This window comes from Salvelinus fontinalis, chromosome 27, assembly GCF_029448725.1.
Source record: "Salvelinus fontinalis isolate EN_2023a chromosome 27, ASM2944872v1, whole genome shotgun sequence".
In the NCBI taxonomy this organism is placed as follows: domain Eukaryota; kingdom Metazoa; phylum Chordata; class Actinopteri; order Salmoniformes; family Salmonidae; genus Salvelinus; species Salvelinus fontinalis.
This window is the reverse complement of record NC_074691.1, coordinates 18328423-18344791: the sequence shown is the minus strand read 5'-3', so window position 1 is coordinate 18344791 and position 16369 is coordinate 18328423. Positions and strand designations below refer to the sequence as shown.

General features: G+C 42.9%; 2 protein-coding genes across 2 annotated transcripts; one reads left to right on the top strand and one right to left on the bottom strand.

Moving 5' to 3' along the window:
* Window positions 1-3472: 3472 nt before the first annotated feature.
* rsph9 (radial spoke head component 9) lies at window positions 3473-9295 on the top strand. Its single transcript, XM_055885112.1, has 5 exons — window positions 3473-3915; window positions 4112-4280; window positions 4484-4613; window positions 4939-5085; window positions 8960-9295. The coding sequence occupies exons 1-5, from the start codon at window positions 3689-3691 to the stop codon at window positions 9118-9120; spliced, it is 834 nt and encodes a 277-aa protein (XP_055741087.1). The 5' UTR covers window positions 3473-3688; the 3' UTR covers window positions 9121-9295.
* Window positions 5959-16152, bottom strand: LOC129825206 (39S ribosomal protein S18a, mitochondrial-like). Its single transcript, XM_055885113.1, has 6 exons — window positions 15974-16152; window positions 11095-11126; window positions 10721-10825; window positions 10411-10534; window positions 10247-10319; window positions 5959-10104 (listed from the first exon to the last, which is right to left on the bottom strand). The coding sequence occupies exons 1-6, from the start codon at window positions 16125-16127 to the stop codon at window positions 9960-9962; spliced, it is 633 nt and encodes a 210-aa protein (XP_055741088.1). The 5' UTR covers window positions 16128-16152; the 3' UTR covers window positions 5959-9959.
* Between the last annotated feature and the right edge of the window lie 217 nt (window positions 16153-16369).

The following is a 16369-nucleotide window of genomic DNA, read 5'->3' as shown; positions in this document are numbered from 1 at the left end:
GCTCACTCTTGCCCTAGTGGCCAGTTTCCACCTCATCTCCTGACGTTCTCAGACATGGATCGATGTCAGATACTGACTTGTATCACGGGTGACCTTGCTGGTTATGCTTGATATGTGTGTTTGTAGGTGCATGTTGTGTGTGTGTGTGTGAGATAGTCGGGCATTGCTGGTGAGCAGAGAGAAAAGCACCAGTTGTTTGCCAGCTCAGTAGAGCAGAAGTAATCTGGAGTTAGGAGCAAGGGAACCTGCCTACTCCAGACCCAGCAGTCAAGAAGCAGTCCAAACATCACAGTGAGGCCTGACCAGCGGTCAGACTGCAAACACAGTGCCTCGGTTCTGACAGTAGGGTTTGGGCTGCAGCAGAAGGAGTGTGTGAAAGTGTGAATATGTCAATGTGAGAATTTTTTTCAAAAGTTTTTCAATCAATTTAGCTGATCATACTGAAGTGGGATATGGACCAATGCAGAGTCAAAAGACTCTTACACCCACACACAATCTCTTTGGTAATGAAGGAGAGGAAGCCATTGATTTAGAATATTGAGACACAGCCCATGTTGCTGTGTTTAATCTGTAGGTGTCGGGCAAGGCCGTATCATTCACCATGTAAAGGGGATCACAGAGCATTTGAGACTGGGCTACAGTCCTAGTCTGGATCAAGACATTTATCCACTGCTAATCCAGATTTACTGCTGCAAGGAGTGTGTACGCAAGTACGTGCAAGTGTGTGTACATTCGCACATGTGCTTATGTGTGAGACAGAACCATCGAACCCAGGGCCCTCACCACATTCTTGGCATTGTGTATTTGTGCTTCATTACACCCCAGACACTTCTTTATTAAGTAATCTCTCTTTCTCTTTTCTTGCTGTTTCTGTCTTCTCTCAGCTCAGGGCAAAGAACTTACCCATGGCCTATCGCAAGATAGTCTCTCGAGCCAGACGGCTTTCTTCCGCAATCTTTGAATACTTCGTTGCCTATAGGCTTATGTTTCTCCAAGGTCGGGGATATGGGAGAGTAATTGCAAGATGGAGGGTTGATGTGTGTTGAATGGATATAAACCATGTTAGTTCCATGGGGGGATCACTCTTCCTTCATGTCACCGCAATGATCGATGGATCTGACCTCTGACCCTGTGAGTTTGTATCTAAACTTAGTTCCAACCAATCAGGCGATCGCGTGGCCCAATGCCAACCAATCAGATGCTACAGAGGCATCGTATTCTACACCATTCCCACCTTTTGTCCCTCAGGATTAGTTCCTTGGCAACGCTGGTCGCCTGGGAGGTGAGGTTCCCAGAGGAGTGGGACCACAGCCCACCAACACCAAGATCAGGGAGGTGGGGGCAATGTTTCACTTAGCAGACACTTTTATACAAAGCAACTTACAGAATTTGTTTTATGTATGGCTAGCCTCGGGAATCAAACATTCAATCCTGGCATTGCACGTGCCATGCTCTACCAACTGAGCCATAGGGAGTTTTCGTTAGTGTGTTTGGGTATGACTGTGTGTGAGCACCTGCTCATATGCATGTACAGTATGCAGAATGTGAAGCTGCACCTGTGTATATATTTGTGTAAGTTTGTGTGAGAGTGTGTGTGCACATGCACGGCTGTTCTGTGGGGACAAAAGGAAAAGGAAAAGTCACCCCACTCGGTCTCTTTGTGTTCTCTGGCTGCGGTCGGGGCCAGGGGGAGGACAAGGAATGGGGTGAGGGAGGGAGGATGAGGGAGGGGGCTGAAGTCTCCAGTCTCCACCGAGGCGGTAGCATGTGATTCCGGCCTGCCAGTTCCTTTTGTTCAGCAATTACACCAAACGCACAGATCCCTGGAAACGGTAAGGTTCTGGTGGCCCGTGGAAGGCATGGGAACAGCCAGCCAGGAAAGAAGTGGAAGCGAATACAGAGCAAGATTTATGAGAACAGGGTTACCTACTTAGCCTTAACAACTGCTTCAGAGTCAGTTCTGCTGCTCGGCTTGTGATGGTAAAGGTTAGGAGAGAAGTAGGGAGGGCTGAGCCTAAATCAGTATTGAAAGAAAGAATCAAGTGATTTAAGGGGGCATGTTCAGCAGGAATGAGAAGAGGGCATTCTTGTTTTTAAGAGAGACAGTGTTTCAATCTAATCTCTGCTATCAGGGGCATGTACCCCTGCTACCCAAGGGGGCCGCTGTTGTAGCACTGTTCCCACAGAGTTGCCAGATGTGTTGAACATTAACATTCACCAAGACAGAACAGTTTGACGTTACAGTGCTGCAACATCCCACAGTGCTACAACTTCAAATGATTTGAGTGTCTATTTCCTCCCTCTATCATCCATCCCACATTCTTCATGTTTCATGCTACTCCTGCTTTCTCTCCATATAGTATCTCTTTCTTCTCCTTCTTTATCCCCACTCTTCAACCCCTATCCATCTCTTCCCATCTCCTCCCTAATACCTCTCTTCTTCCTTTCTGTTACATCCTCTCTGCTCTCTTTCCGGTCCCAAATGCACCTCGTGAGATCTCAGACAGACTCAGGGGTGAGAGGATGAGAAGCTGTCTTGAGCTGGTAAGTTATGATGAGTTAGGGTCATAGGAGTGCTCTAACTCATGAAGGCCCTCTCAGCTCCTGTGCTGCTGTTATGGCTTGTGGATCTAAAGACATCTGTATGAGAAAGTGTACCTTTGGCATTGAGAATTCCCCATCTCCCATTATAAAGTTACGATGGTGGGAAAATATGGCAATCCAATAATATATATAAAATGCGGGCTATATACACACACTTATTTATGTACATGACATGAATCTTATATAAGTATGTAAGTACACAGATCGAGGGACATGAACCCATTGATGCACTCTCACACATAAACACACACAGTAACATTAATGACCCCCTGTCCCATGTGCTCAAGATTCACAGTGGTATAATCTCAGTTCCTATATCCATAAAGTCCTATCCTCCTTTGTGTCACACTGTAGTTAGTGGGATCTGAGCATGCATTCTGCCAGCTGTGCACTGGATCTCTCTCTCTTTTTCTCAATTAAATGTAAGCACTTTATTGGCATGGGAAACATATGTTTACATTGCCAAAGCAAAGTGAAATAGATAATAAACAAAAGGGAATTAAACAATAAAAAAATGCACAGTAAACATTATACTCACACATGTTCCAAAATAATAGACATCTCACTTTTCCTCTCTCACTGTCACTCAATCCACAGCTAAATGGGTGAGAAACAACTCATACTGACAGACCCATTAATCAGAAAGCATTGGGAAACCTCACAAGAGCTCAGAAGAACAGGTTTCTGGCTGTGACTTGAAGGAAAGGCCTTGGAAATCTCCCCCATTCTTTAGTCTAAACACTGAAATATCTGAAGTAGCTAAGACTGTAAATGAGAAAAAATATGAGATGAGGATAGTTAGCCTAACAGACAAGTACGTGGCAGATTGTTGCTGAATTAGAGCCAAGTGTTGAAGATCAGATCGAGAATTGAACTAATTCAATCTCCAGCTAATTTGTGCAGCTCAACTGCTTTGTAGACGGGGAGCAATCCGCAGTTGCTATGACTACATGTAACTAAGGAGATTTGTTGACATTGGCAACCGGACGTTCTTGGCAGCTGTCCCCACGTAACCTAGTTACCAAACATTTTGCCTTTTTATAGAAAGTATTTACTTTTCATTGAGACACGCTTTATACATGCAATGGACTCCAATACCTTATACTACTCCTTGGACCTCGTTTCTGGTAGCGGTTTAACTTTGAGCAGTGAGCAAAAAGCTGCCCTGCAGACTTCCCTGGTCATTCTGAAGAGGAACAACAAATTCAATCGTGTCCTGTTTTGGGGCAAGATTCTGGGCATAAAGGGTGACTATTTCATTGCACAAGGGGTTTCAGAAGATGAGATGACGGATAAAAATAGCCTTTACAGGTAAGAGGTGCAAAGGAAATAGTTTTAGAGCCTCAAATCTATTTTACTACAGGCATATTATTATAGCTAGCTTGCATTTTGTTGTTGTCACTTGTGGGTTTGGAGTTGTGAACCATTCTCCTATTCAATATGTTCTTTCTCTATGTGTGAATGTGTGCCCTCTTGCACATGTGTTTGTGTCCTTTCCCTACTCCAGTTTCAACTGTGTGGACTGGCACTTGCTTCCCCCTGCCACTGAGGCAATGCTAGCGGAAGTGTCTGCTGCAGCAAAGGGTCGCTTCGTGGGAGACCCCTCACATGAGTATGAGCACACCGAGATACGGCGGCAAGGGGAGGGGGACGAGGCTGTGGAGGAGGAAGTCGTGGTGGGGACAAGTGTGACGAATTATATTGTTTAATGTTGAGCTAATGGTGTTTTGCTTATTAATAAGTGTCAGTGATTAATGTACAGTGACTAGATTCATATGACCGTCGTGACTGTGTGTGGTATTATTGCAGAAGAGTGATGACTAGTTTGTTTGGGTGTTGTGACAGATGTTTGGTAATGGTTGTTTGGTTTGTGTTGCAGATTAAGGTGAAAGAGGAGAAGAGGCTGGCCTCCACTGTCCACACCATTGATAAGGAGGTGTCTGTGGTCCCACGCGGTGCCTTCATCAAGAGTCCCCATGGCCTGGTGCAGACCAACCGCAGCTTTGAGGGTAAAGCTACTTTTCAAAGTTATTAATGAAATGGATGGCTCCACGTAGAGTGTGGTGTTTCCCAGTTGAGAATGTGGTCTGACTGTGGAGAGACGGGACACAGCTGTGTGTGTTACTGGCTCGAGAGGATGACTCAGCTGTGTAGTTTTTAGCTCAGAGTGTGTTGGAAGTTGGAACCAGAATCCAGACCATTATTTATCTCACACTGCACATTGTGCATCTATAGTGTACACACGTTTTAGTGTGTTTTCTTTTTCATACACAGACAGAATCATATCATACAATCAGTTACTGAGTGAGTCTGTGTGTTCTGTCTATTCTGAAGGTCTGTCCTCATTGGAGGCGGGTAAACTCAGCTACTTCCTGCACTTCACTGAGCCGCAGAAACTGAAGAAGAAATCCATCCTGGAGATGGCTGACCTCAACCGCTCCATCGACTTCCTGGATCCTTTGAGTGAGGATATCCCCAAAGGTAACAGAGTTCAAAATCTCTCACTACACCACTCCTTTACAGTCATCCTACCGTTCCCCCCCATGGGTGGGGTTTCCTTCCCACATGTTGTCTTTAGAAATAGAACAAGTTCCTTGGGAGACAAAAATGTAATACGAAAATGAGATTACTAAAGTTTGGCATGCTCTGATGTTTTATTTATTTATTTTACCAGGTAAGTTGACTGAGAACACATTCTCATTTACAGAAATGACCTGGGGAATAGTCCAATGGTCACGCTCTATTATACTAAACTAGCCTTTTAATTGGCGCTAATGATCATTTAGGTTGGCAGTTGAGAGCCCAGTTTATCAAGGCATCCTCCTCTGCAGGGCCGGCTCTAGCCTTTTGGGGGACCTAAGCGGGATTTGGTTGGGGGGGGCCCACCTCGCTGCAAAACATTTTAGTGGCCCCCCTCTTGACGATGGAGAGACACATTTGAGTTGTAAAGTTAATTTCTTGTAATTCTACATATTTTGGGAGGTGGAGAGAAAACAGCAATTTTATAACACATTTCATGCAATTCTACTTGTTTTGCCATGGGGCAGAGATTTTTCTTTGCAGTATTACAGCAAATTTCCTATTCTACCCATTTTGCCATGGGATGGAGATGAGATTTTTCAGTTTTAAAGCACAATTTCCTGCAATTCTACACATTTGGTAATAACTTATGCCATGTTAGTATGATATCTGAGTGAGAATGATTTTGTTAGTCAATGGGGTTCTCCTGAAGGTCAGGGCCCCTGGGCACGTGCCCTGTGTGCCCGGTCCATATTCGGCCATGGTTTTATTTCTACAGGTAAGTCAATTAAGAACAAATTCTTACTTACAATGATGATTTGTCAAACACATCAATAAAAAACAATTACACTATACATATCTATATACACATCAATTACACCATACATAAGAAAGCAAACACAAAATACGAAAAGAAAAACACAATCATATGAAACAAATACATTCTTCAGTAAAAAGGCACTCTAACATCCATCTGAATTGCCTTAGAGGCACCAAATCCAACAACTTTAAAGGACTTCTGGAGATAATTTCACATTATAGGTGCCAAAAAAATGAATGCAGATTTACCTAACTTGTGGAGATTGAAGGGAAATCCAGGGTAAGCCATCCCCGATGGGTATTTGGGTATTTGTTCACTCAGGTTCCCTTTATCTAATATTAGGTTTTGGTTTCAAGATCTGATAACATTCAGTATCAAAAATATGCAAAAGTAGAAAGGGCGCAAATACTTTTTCACAGCACTGTATTTATAAGAGGGGCACCATCCAAAGTATGTATGCATACAGTACCAGTCAAAAAAGTTTGGACACATCTACTCATTCAAGGGTTTTTCTTTAGTTTTACTATTTTATACATTGTAGAATAATAGTGAAGACATCAAAACTATGAAATAACACATATGGAATCATGTAGTAAGCAAAAAACTGTTAAACAAATCAAAATATATTTTATATTTGAGATTCTTCAAATAGCCACCCTTTGCCTTGATGACAGCTTTACACACTCTTGGCATTCTCTCAACCAGCTTCATGAGGTAGTTGCCTGGAATGCATTTCAATTAACAGGTGTGCCTTATTAAATTTCTTTCTTTATGAATGCATTTGAGCCAATAAGTTGTGTTGTGGTATACAGAAGACAGCCCTATTTGGCAAAAGATCCAAGTCCATATTATGTCAAGAACAGCTCAAATAAGCAAAGAGAAACGACAGTCCATCATTACTTGAAGACATGAAGGTCAGTCAATCTGGATAATTTCAAGAACTTTGAAAGTTTCTTCAAGTGCAGTCGCAAAAACCATGAGAGCTATGAGCTATGATGAAACTGGCTCTCATGAGGACCGCCACAGGAAAGGAAGACAGAGTTACCTCTGCTGCAGAGGATAAGTTCACTAGTTAACTGCACCACAGATCGCAGCCCAAATGAATGCTTCAGAGTTCAAGTAACAGACACATCTCAACATCAACTGTTCAGAGGAGACTGCGTGAATCAGGCCTTCATGGTATAATTGCTGCAACGAAACCACCACTAAAGGACACCAATAAGAAGAAGAAACATTAGATCGGTGGAAATCGGTCCTTTGGTCTGATAAGTCCAAATTTGAGATTTTTGGTTCCAACCGACGCATCTTTGTGAGACACAAGAGTATGGCACACTTAATCAGCAAGGCTACCACAGCATTCTGCAGCAATACACCATCCCATCTGGTTTGCGCTTAGTGGGACTATCATTTGTTTTTCAATATGACAATGACCCCAAACACACCTCCAGGCTGTGTAAGGGCTATTTGACCAAGAAGGAGAGTGATGGTGCTGCATCAGATCACCCGACCTCAACCCAATTGAGATGGTTTGGGATGAGTTGGACCGCAGAGTGAATGAAAAGCAGCCAACAAGTGCTCAGCATATGGGAACTCCTTCAAGACTGTTGGAAAATCATTCCTCATGAAGCTGGTTGAGAGAACGCCAAGAGTGTGCAAAAGTGTCTTAAATTTTTTTTTTTACCCATTTCCTCCACTTCATCTACACCGATTTAAGTGGATTTTTACAAGTGACAACAATAACGGATCATAGATTTCCCCTGGTCAGTCTGTCAGTTTATATCTGGATGATATCAAACTGTAGTTTGTCTAGACAGACATGTATCACAATTTGTTTGTGGTGTGGGTGCTGTGGAAAAGTGAGAGGCTCACACAGCAGTATCTCTAAAACATCACAGCTGTTCATTTCAAAGGGATGAGCATCTCTGCGGTGTGTGAATGTGTGCCTGCGCGTGAAACTTTCCCAAACCAGCTTACATTACACAGCTGTCCCAGTGACAGCATCATCCTCACTGAGAACTTAAGGGCCAGGCCTCAAGCCTTTGCTGAAGGGAGCGAGAGACCCAGACTAAAGACAGTTTAAGGACAAAATGATGGATCTCCACCGAAAGTGCTTTCCTCTGGTATCTCTGAGTGAAGCTACCCCGCTCACCACAGCGATCCTCCAGACTTGCCTGGAAGTATGTGGCAACAGTTGCTGTTATCGACTTCTGATTTATGCCAATACCCCTTCCATGCCTGTTCTCCCATTGGGTTCCTCCCTATGCCACGTGTGAGTTTTAAACCGCCAGCGTGTTTCAGTGGAAAGTACACTTATCTGGACACCATCACTGAACAGCTTCTCAAATCACATCAACCTGGCAGGAGTGTCTTTGGGTCATGGAAGATGAATCTCTCCCCATAGACAAAGAGCATTGTCAAACACCTCCCAATAGACCCTATTTCTGGAATCTCTGTTTCTAGATATCTCTTGCAAAAGGTTTCAATTAATTCCCCACCCCATAGCATTGTGAAACTGAAATATGAGAGAAAAACAGTATCGAAAAAACTGACACAATTTACTGGAATCGCTGTTCCTAGATAGCTCTGGCACAAGGTTTCATTTCATGTTTAATGCTTTGATAATTGGGAGGTTACAGATTAATTAATTATTTCCAAGAAGTCCTGGAGCCTCCTGATTAATGGTGCAGTGAATCTGCGGTGAGAGAATTCTGCTAGGCTCCCATTCAGCATGAACAGTGTTCTCTGGCTATGGGTGATGGCCATGAGCAGACAGCTGCTCCGCCAGGCCACCCTGATATTTAGAGTCAGGGAAAGGACTTAATAAACCCTTCTAAATTATTGAGCTATCAGCCAACTGTTACCTTTTTGCTGTGTAGACTTCTTTACATAGGGAAGAGTGGATTCAATGAATGAGGGAGTAATGTGAGATCTGTACATGGTCTCTGTTTATGAAAGGTCATGGACGAGCAGCAGTTTGTGTGATAATCTTCATAACCCATATACTTGTGTGTATAGGGTCGTGGAGCTTGCAGTTTGAACGTGGCAGCACAGTGTGTGTGATCCGTAGCATGCTGTGGCTGGGCCTGACCGCGTTCCACGTACCCATGACCCCCCAGCACGGATACATCTACATGGGCGACGGACTGAAGAACCTGGACCTGCCCTTCATGCTTTAAAGAGCCAGTGAGATCCAGAGCTGGAGCCAACACCTACCACTTATCTAAACTGAGAATCATCATAAACCTCTCATCTGAGCAAGCAGTGTTTTATCCCCACCCAAAACAGTTCTATTTATGCAAGAGATGTTTCTTTACTGTTATTTAAAGTAAATAAACAAACTAAAATCATTAATTATTTGTGATTTACCTCCACATGGACTTGGTTCATTTCTGTCAATAGACCCAGTAAATGCTTACTTCCACACTCATGCAAACACACATGGTGGAGGGAGAAAAAGCAGATCCGTTTTATTTGCACATCTGGGTTGTCTTGAAGTACAACATCCCACCTACATCAAAACAGTGCAATACTGACCCAATTGATCTTACAGCAAAGGCTCTATTCAATCTGTATTGCTGAAGCGTTACAGATTCCGCAATAGAAATGTAAAGGTAATGCCCGATTGAGCTGACATATGCAGCGGTTACCGTGAATGCAGTCTCTGGTAAAGCTGGAACATTGCCTTTAAAATGTCAATCACGCTGTAGAGCTGAACTGCCGCGATGCGGATTAATAGAGCCCCTAAATGTGGACTTTAATAGTTTTGTTTCAGGGCATCTTCAAAAAGGTCAAATGACAGAATGGGTTTCCAATGGGCAATGTCCACCAATAGATAAATAGGCTGGACAAATACAGATGCTCCCCCAGCTTTTCCAATGGCTAGTTCTCAAAGTCAATGGAGCTCCAAATGGGCCAGGAGTACTACAAGGAAAGACGTCCAATAGAACTGTTGTACCCCATCTCTGTCCCGCCCACACTGACTTCTGCTGCTGTGAGTTGACATGCCCTCAGGTCATCAATGTTTCAGGTAGAGGATTTTCTTGCCGTACTGTACGTTGTTTCTGAGAGCTGGGTGGCCGACTGAGATGCGGTTTTTACACCACTTCAGCCCCGTCCTATAGATGGGCTTCACTGAATCAATGGACCAGCGAGTCAGATATCTGTGATGCAACAACACAGGTGTGAGTTAGTCAGAGAGAGGATGCACAAGAGTTAGTTGAAAGGTAATGTAATGAGAGGTCTAACAAGAAACAATACAGGTGTGAGAGGGTAGATACTGATGGGGTCAAACACACTCGTTACCTGTTGAGCTGTGGCTTGGGCTTCTTTGTGATGTGACCCTCTGGTAGTGTTGGTTTGTGATCTGGGAGCAGACCTGGAGTAGAAAAGAGAGAGTACTTTTACCACTTTGAAGAGAATACATTTCACAATAGTTGTGCATCCAGATCAGACACACAGCATCGTACCTGCTCTGTGAGCCATCTGCACACAGATGGCGATCTTGCGGTTCTCCTGGGCACAGAGACCAGTGACTCTACGAGGCAGCATTCCTCCATCAGACCTGATGAACTGACTGAGCAACAGGACATCCTAACAAATACAAACACAGGGAATTACTGTACGTCTGCGCTCATAGAACAGGCGCACATATTGACATAAAATGCATGAGACATGGCAGATGTGAGTGTGGACCAGCACTGTTCATCTCACTCTGTTATTCTGGCAGAACAGTCGAGAGGCAGTAAGTATGCAGTCAGGTATCATTGAAACACTTACTGTGTAGTTGTATTTGTTCTGCAGGTTCCATCGATAGATGGGGCACTGGGCTGTGGCGTTGGGTGGCTGTAGTCTGCTTGGGGTATCCTCAGTTGTTCCCTCAATCTGAGAAAATAATGCAATGCTGGTCAATTAATAAATAAGCACAGCACAAATACTTCCATCAATCTACTGTAAATGTCACATTTACTAGCCATCTAGATAAGTGTTCATACTTAACACAATGGTAGAGCTTGTATTATACTTTATATCCTGAAGTGTGTGGATACCGTATTGACTAAAATGCAGTAATCCACAACATAGCTAAAGAGAACACATCGCCACTCAAACAGTGTACAATGATGAACCAACAGGTTAGCAAGCTTGTCACTTACTATTGTTGTTTTGCCTTCTTTCTTTTCCACCACTGTTAACATAAACAACATAGTCAATGTCAAAGTTAGTATAGCTACAATCCAGGACATGTCAGTCAAGCAGTGTTTCATAACAAACCGGTGTTGTGCCGAAAAGCTTCCCCCTGTCGTGCTTTTCCCTATTATGGCTTTTTCTACATTAAAAAAAAAAAAATCTGTTTTAGTTAAGAATGTAGATACAGTAGTAATAATAAAATCATAATAATTCCCAAAATTTGTACTCTGGGCGAAAAATAAAGTTCAAATATGTAAGTCAACATGAGTGCAGAGGAAATGGGGCAAACTAGATCCCAACTATCTCGGCCATATACGAGTCGAGGTCTCGAAGGGAAAAGCGCAGACTTGGAAGATGACAAGGGGGTAATCTTCCCTAAAATAAGCGTGGAACACCAGAGGCCTCAGAGGAGACTCGTCGAAACCCTCATAAAATAAAATAAAAATCAGCAGCCTCCAGAACCACCACACCGGCAAGTAAAAAAAAAATGTTATTTTACCTTTATTTAACCAGGTAGGCTGGTTGAGAACAAGCTCTCATTTACAACTGCGACCTGTCCAAGATAAAGCAAAGCAGTGCGACACAAACATCACAGAGTTACACATGGAATAAACAAGCGTACACTCAATAACGCAATAGAAAAAAAGAAAGTCTATATACAGTGTGTGCAAATGGCGTGAGGAGGTAAGGCAATAAATAGGCCATAGTAGCGAAGTAATTACAATTGAGCGGATTAACACTGTAGTGATAGATGAGCAGATGATGATGTGCAAGTAGTGATACTGGTGTGCAAAAGAGCAGAAAAGTAAATAAAAACAATATGGGGAAGAGGTAGGTAGATTGGGTGGACTATTTATGGGTGGACTATTTACAGATGGACTATGTACAGCTGCAGCGATCGGTTAGCTGCTCAGATAGCTGATGTTTAAAGTTAGTGAGGGAAATGTAAGTCTCCAGCTTCAGCGATTTTTGCAATTCGTTCCAGTCACTGGCAGCAGAGAACTGGAAGGAAAGGCGGCCAAAGAGGTGCTGGCTTTGGGGTTGACCAGTGAGATATACTTGCTGGAGCGCGTGCTACGGGTGGGTGTTGTTATCGTGACCAGTGAGCTGAGGTAAGGCGGAGCTTTACCTAGCATAGACTTATAGATGACCTGGAGCCAGTGGGTCTGGCGGCAAATATGTAGCGAGGGCCAGCCGACTAGAGCATACAGGTCGCAGTGGTGGGTAGTATAAGGGTCTTTGGTAACAAAATGGATGGCACTGTGATAGACTGCATCCAGTTTGCTGAGTAGAGTATTGGAAGCTATTTTGTAGATGACATCGCCGAATTCGAGGATCGGTAGGATAGTCAGTTTTACTTCGGTAAGTTTGCGGCGTGAGTGAAGGAGGCTTTGTTGCGAAATAGAAAGCCGATTCTAGATTTGATTTTGGATTGGAGAGGTTTGATATGAGTCTGGAAGGAGAGTTTACAGTCTAGCCAGACACCTAGGTATTTGTAGTTGTGCAGCCTCCACAACCACCACACCAGCTGCCTACACACCATCGGCCTCCACACCAGCGGCCTCCACCACACCAGCGGCAGCTATTGATATAAACAAATGTATGTATGTAATCTTGTCAGGTTGATCTATTTGTATTGCTCAGTACACCTTCAAGTACATTTTCCAGGTGTTGCAGAGGCTTGGGGAGGAAAAGATGTTTATGTGCTGTTGTCTAGAATCGGCCCATAAACATTTTATCATGATCAACAGAACTGGTCCAAATATGGAGTTGGAAAGTGAGGTAAGACTGTGTTGCACATACAGTATATGTAAACACTGTATGTGTGTGATTAATCTGTGTATTTATGAGGAAAACCTAAATTGTTGTTTTTCCATGTAACAGATTTACCTTCATAGTCTTTTTTTCTGTCAGACCATCAATGCCTACATGTTCCATCTGGTGCGGAATTTTAAAAAGGCAGTCAACCGAGCAAGCTTTCTACAATGACACCTTTAAAATTACTGGCATTTGGGGGAGCAAGAAATCAAAACTTAAGGTTGGTTGGATTATTCTCATAATATTATATGTTATATTTGACAGATTTTGAACTCAAGCAACTATCCTTGCTGTTTTAAATTTCAGATTGATCCAATGATGTACAAGTACATTATTGGCATCATCAATGAACACAACCACTGGACTGTGACGGTAAGAGCCGCTAAGGCAGTGCTAAGAAATACATACATAATACAGAATATACATGTGAACACATACATGTGTGTAATATGTGTGCATGTAATGTGTGTGTGTCTGTCTAAACCATCCCAAAAGAGGGCTCTGTTCCTGGTTTAACTCATCGCCTATTGAAAACACTGTAGGATATGGATCTGTTTGCACTTCCTACGGCTTCCACTAGATGTCAACAGTCTGTAGAACCTTGTCTGATGCCTCTACTGTGAAGGGGGTCCGAATGAGAGGGGAATTAGTCAGGTCCGCCATGACCTGACCATGCTTTCACCATGCGCGTTCACATGAGAGGGAGCTCTGTTCCATCGCTCATCTGAAGTCAATGTAATTCTCCGGTTGGAACGTTATTCAAGATTTATGTTAAAAACATTCTAAAGATTGATTAAAATCATCGTTTGACATGTTTCTACGGACTGTTGCGGAAATTTTGGACATTTCGTCAGCTTTTAGTGAACGCGCTTCCTGACGTTGGATTTGTTTACCAAACACGCTAACGAAAATAGCTATTTTGGACATAAATGGACATTACCGAACCAAACTAACATTTCTTGTGGAACTGGGAGTCCTGGGAGTGCATTCCGACGAAGATCAGCAAAGGTAAGTGAAGATTTATAATGCTTTTTATGAGTTTTGTTGACTGCACAATTTGGCAGGTAACTTTATGGCTTGCTTTTGTGGCTGAACGCTGTTTTCAGATGATTGAATATTGTGTTTTGCCGTAAAGCTTTTTGAAATCTGACACAGCGGTTGCATTAAGAACAAGTGTATCTTTAATCCTATGTAAAACATGTATCTTTCATCAAAGGTTATGACAGATGCACATGCACATTTGTGGCCTGCTGGAGGTCATTTTGCAGGGCTCTGGCAGTGCTCCTCCTTGCACAAAGGCGGGGGTAGCGGTCCTGCTGCTGGGTTGTTGCCCTCCTACGACCTCCTCCACGTCTTCTGATGTACTGGCCTGTCTCCTGGTAGCGCCTCCATGCTCTGGACACTACGCTGACAGACACAGCAAACCTTCTTGCCACAGCTCGCATTGATGTGCCATCCTGGATGAGCTGCACTACCTGAGCCACTTGTGTGGGTTGTAGACTCCGTCTCATGCTACCACTAGAGTGAAAGCACCGCCAGCATTCAAAAGTGACCAAAACATCAGCCAGGAAGCATAGGAACTGAGAAGTGGTCTGTGGTCACCACCTGCAGAACCACTCTTTTATTGGGGGTGTCTTGCTAATTGCCTATAATTTCCACCTGTTGTCTATTCCATTTGCACAACAGCATGTGAAATTTATTGTCAATCAGTGTTGCTTCCTAAGTGGACAGTTTGATTTCACAGAAGTGTGATTGACTTGGAGTTACATTGTGTTGTTTAAGTGTTCCCTTTATTTTTTTGAGCAGTGTATATGAACATTTTTCATCATGAATTTCAGATTGGTTGTGACCGCTGCCCACGATGGTTCCACCAGTCCTGTATGAAAATCATCCCACCATTGGAGGATTATGTCTGCGCTGCATGTCAGGGCTAGGTTAGGCTTGAGTTCCAGGTGACGATATCCCCTGGAAAACTTTCCATAAAAAGTGGACTAAATGTCAAATTTCTTTATGTTATTTGTCTTGTTATATTTGATATGTCATTTTATATCTTAATATGCAAATATAAAAATGTGTATTTCCTATTTAATGTTTGTTAACAAACTTAACTGATGTTTTTGTTATTGTGTGATAATACACAAATATATTTTTCTAAAAACATTAGAAAAGGTCTCTAAAATAAATGTTTATGTTTCTTTATGCTCTAATTTTGCTTGCTGTGGCACACACTATTGGTCAACATGAGCTCCCAAAAATTATTATGAAGTGTGCCGGGCCTTGCAGTCCCAAAATAGAAGGAAGGGGGGGGTGGGGGTCGAGGGTAGTCTTGCCGAACCCCCCCCCCTCTTCTAATTCCTTAATTTTGTAGCTAGAATCAAGTACTTTCTGTGACACAGAGTCAAATACTTTTTCTATAACAAACTTCACACCAGGATAGGCAACCGATATTAATAATTAATGTTTGTGTGTTATATTCAAAACAGAGGGACTAGAATGTAGGCAAGCAATAAACATTTCAGAACAACTACTACTCAAATAAGACATTGTAGAGATGACGAATTTTGGCAAAGAGATTTATTTATAGACTAATACACTTGAAACAAATAGCCAAACCGAAAACTGCAGACATTACAAGTGCCTCCCCGCGATCAACCCGACATAAAAAAATGAAAAACACCCTAACATGAACAGAAATCTCAACTAGCAAGCATGTCACAGCGATGAAGAATTGAGTGCGTACGCGTTCAGCGAAGGGGGAGATTTTGACAGGGGGGAGCATTTCGGCACAACACCGACAAGCTAGTTTAGATGATATACTGCTAGTTCATGCAACTGCAACATGGTCGTTCAAATTATCTAACTTATTATCAACTAACACAATTATGCCTTTAACCTTTGATGCCTTAAATAATCATTATCGAAGGGCAAAGATAACTAAATGGGTGCGCTATTTAAGCTAGCTACAATTTCCAACGCTAGCAGAGTGAACTGTCATATGGCTACAACAGGATTCTACAAGAAACTCACTGTGTCGAATTCCTCTGCTTTGAATATTTCCAAAAACCGAGAGCTGTGGGCATCTTGTTTTCCTCTGAAAGGCACTCATATTGCTGCTGCTGGCCACACATTTAAACCCAGAAAGAGAGGTCCATATGTACCCAAGCACACAGCGCGCTGCCATCTTGGAATGTTGACCTTTTTCTTCTTCTCTGCTATAATGGCGTTTGCAGAAATGCAACGTGCATGCCGCCACCTACTGTACGAGTAGTGAACAGGAAGGAAACAAAATGCGGAAAAACCCCGACGAAAGGATTGCGGTCAGAGTGCAGTATAACTGCACTATGCGGCAAATACTGCGTCGAAAAAAACACCGTTTTTTTATTGCAGTAATTTTGCAATGTAACTGGAATTAGAGTGCAGTAT

Coding starts and splice junctions, on each gene's coding strand:
- rsph9 (XM_055885112.1), top strand. CDS start 3,689: ATGGACTCCAATACCTTATACTACTCCTTGGACCTCGTTTCTGGTAGC. Junction 4,281..4,483: donor CTGTGGAGGAGGAAGTCGTG/GTGGGGACAAGT, acceptor TTTGTGTTGCAG/ATTAAGGTGAAAGAGGAGAA. Junction 4,614..4,938: donor GACCAACCGCAGCTTTGAGG/GTAAAGCTACTT, acceptor TCTATTCTGAAG/GTCTGTCCTCATTGGAGGCG.
- LOC129825206 (XM_055885113.1), bottom strand. CDS start 16,127: ATGGCAGCGCGCTGTGTGCTTGGGTACATATGGACCTCTCTTTCTGGG. Junction 10,535..10,720: donor AGAACAAATACAACTACACA/GTAAGTGTTTCA, acceptor TGTATTTGTTAG/GATGTCCTGTTGCTCAGTCA. Junction 10,320..10,410: donor GCAGATGGCTCACAGAGCAG/GTACGATGCTGT, acceptor TTTCTACTCCAG/GTCTGCTCCCAGATCACAAA.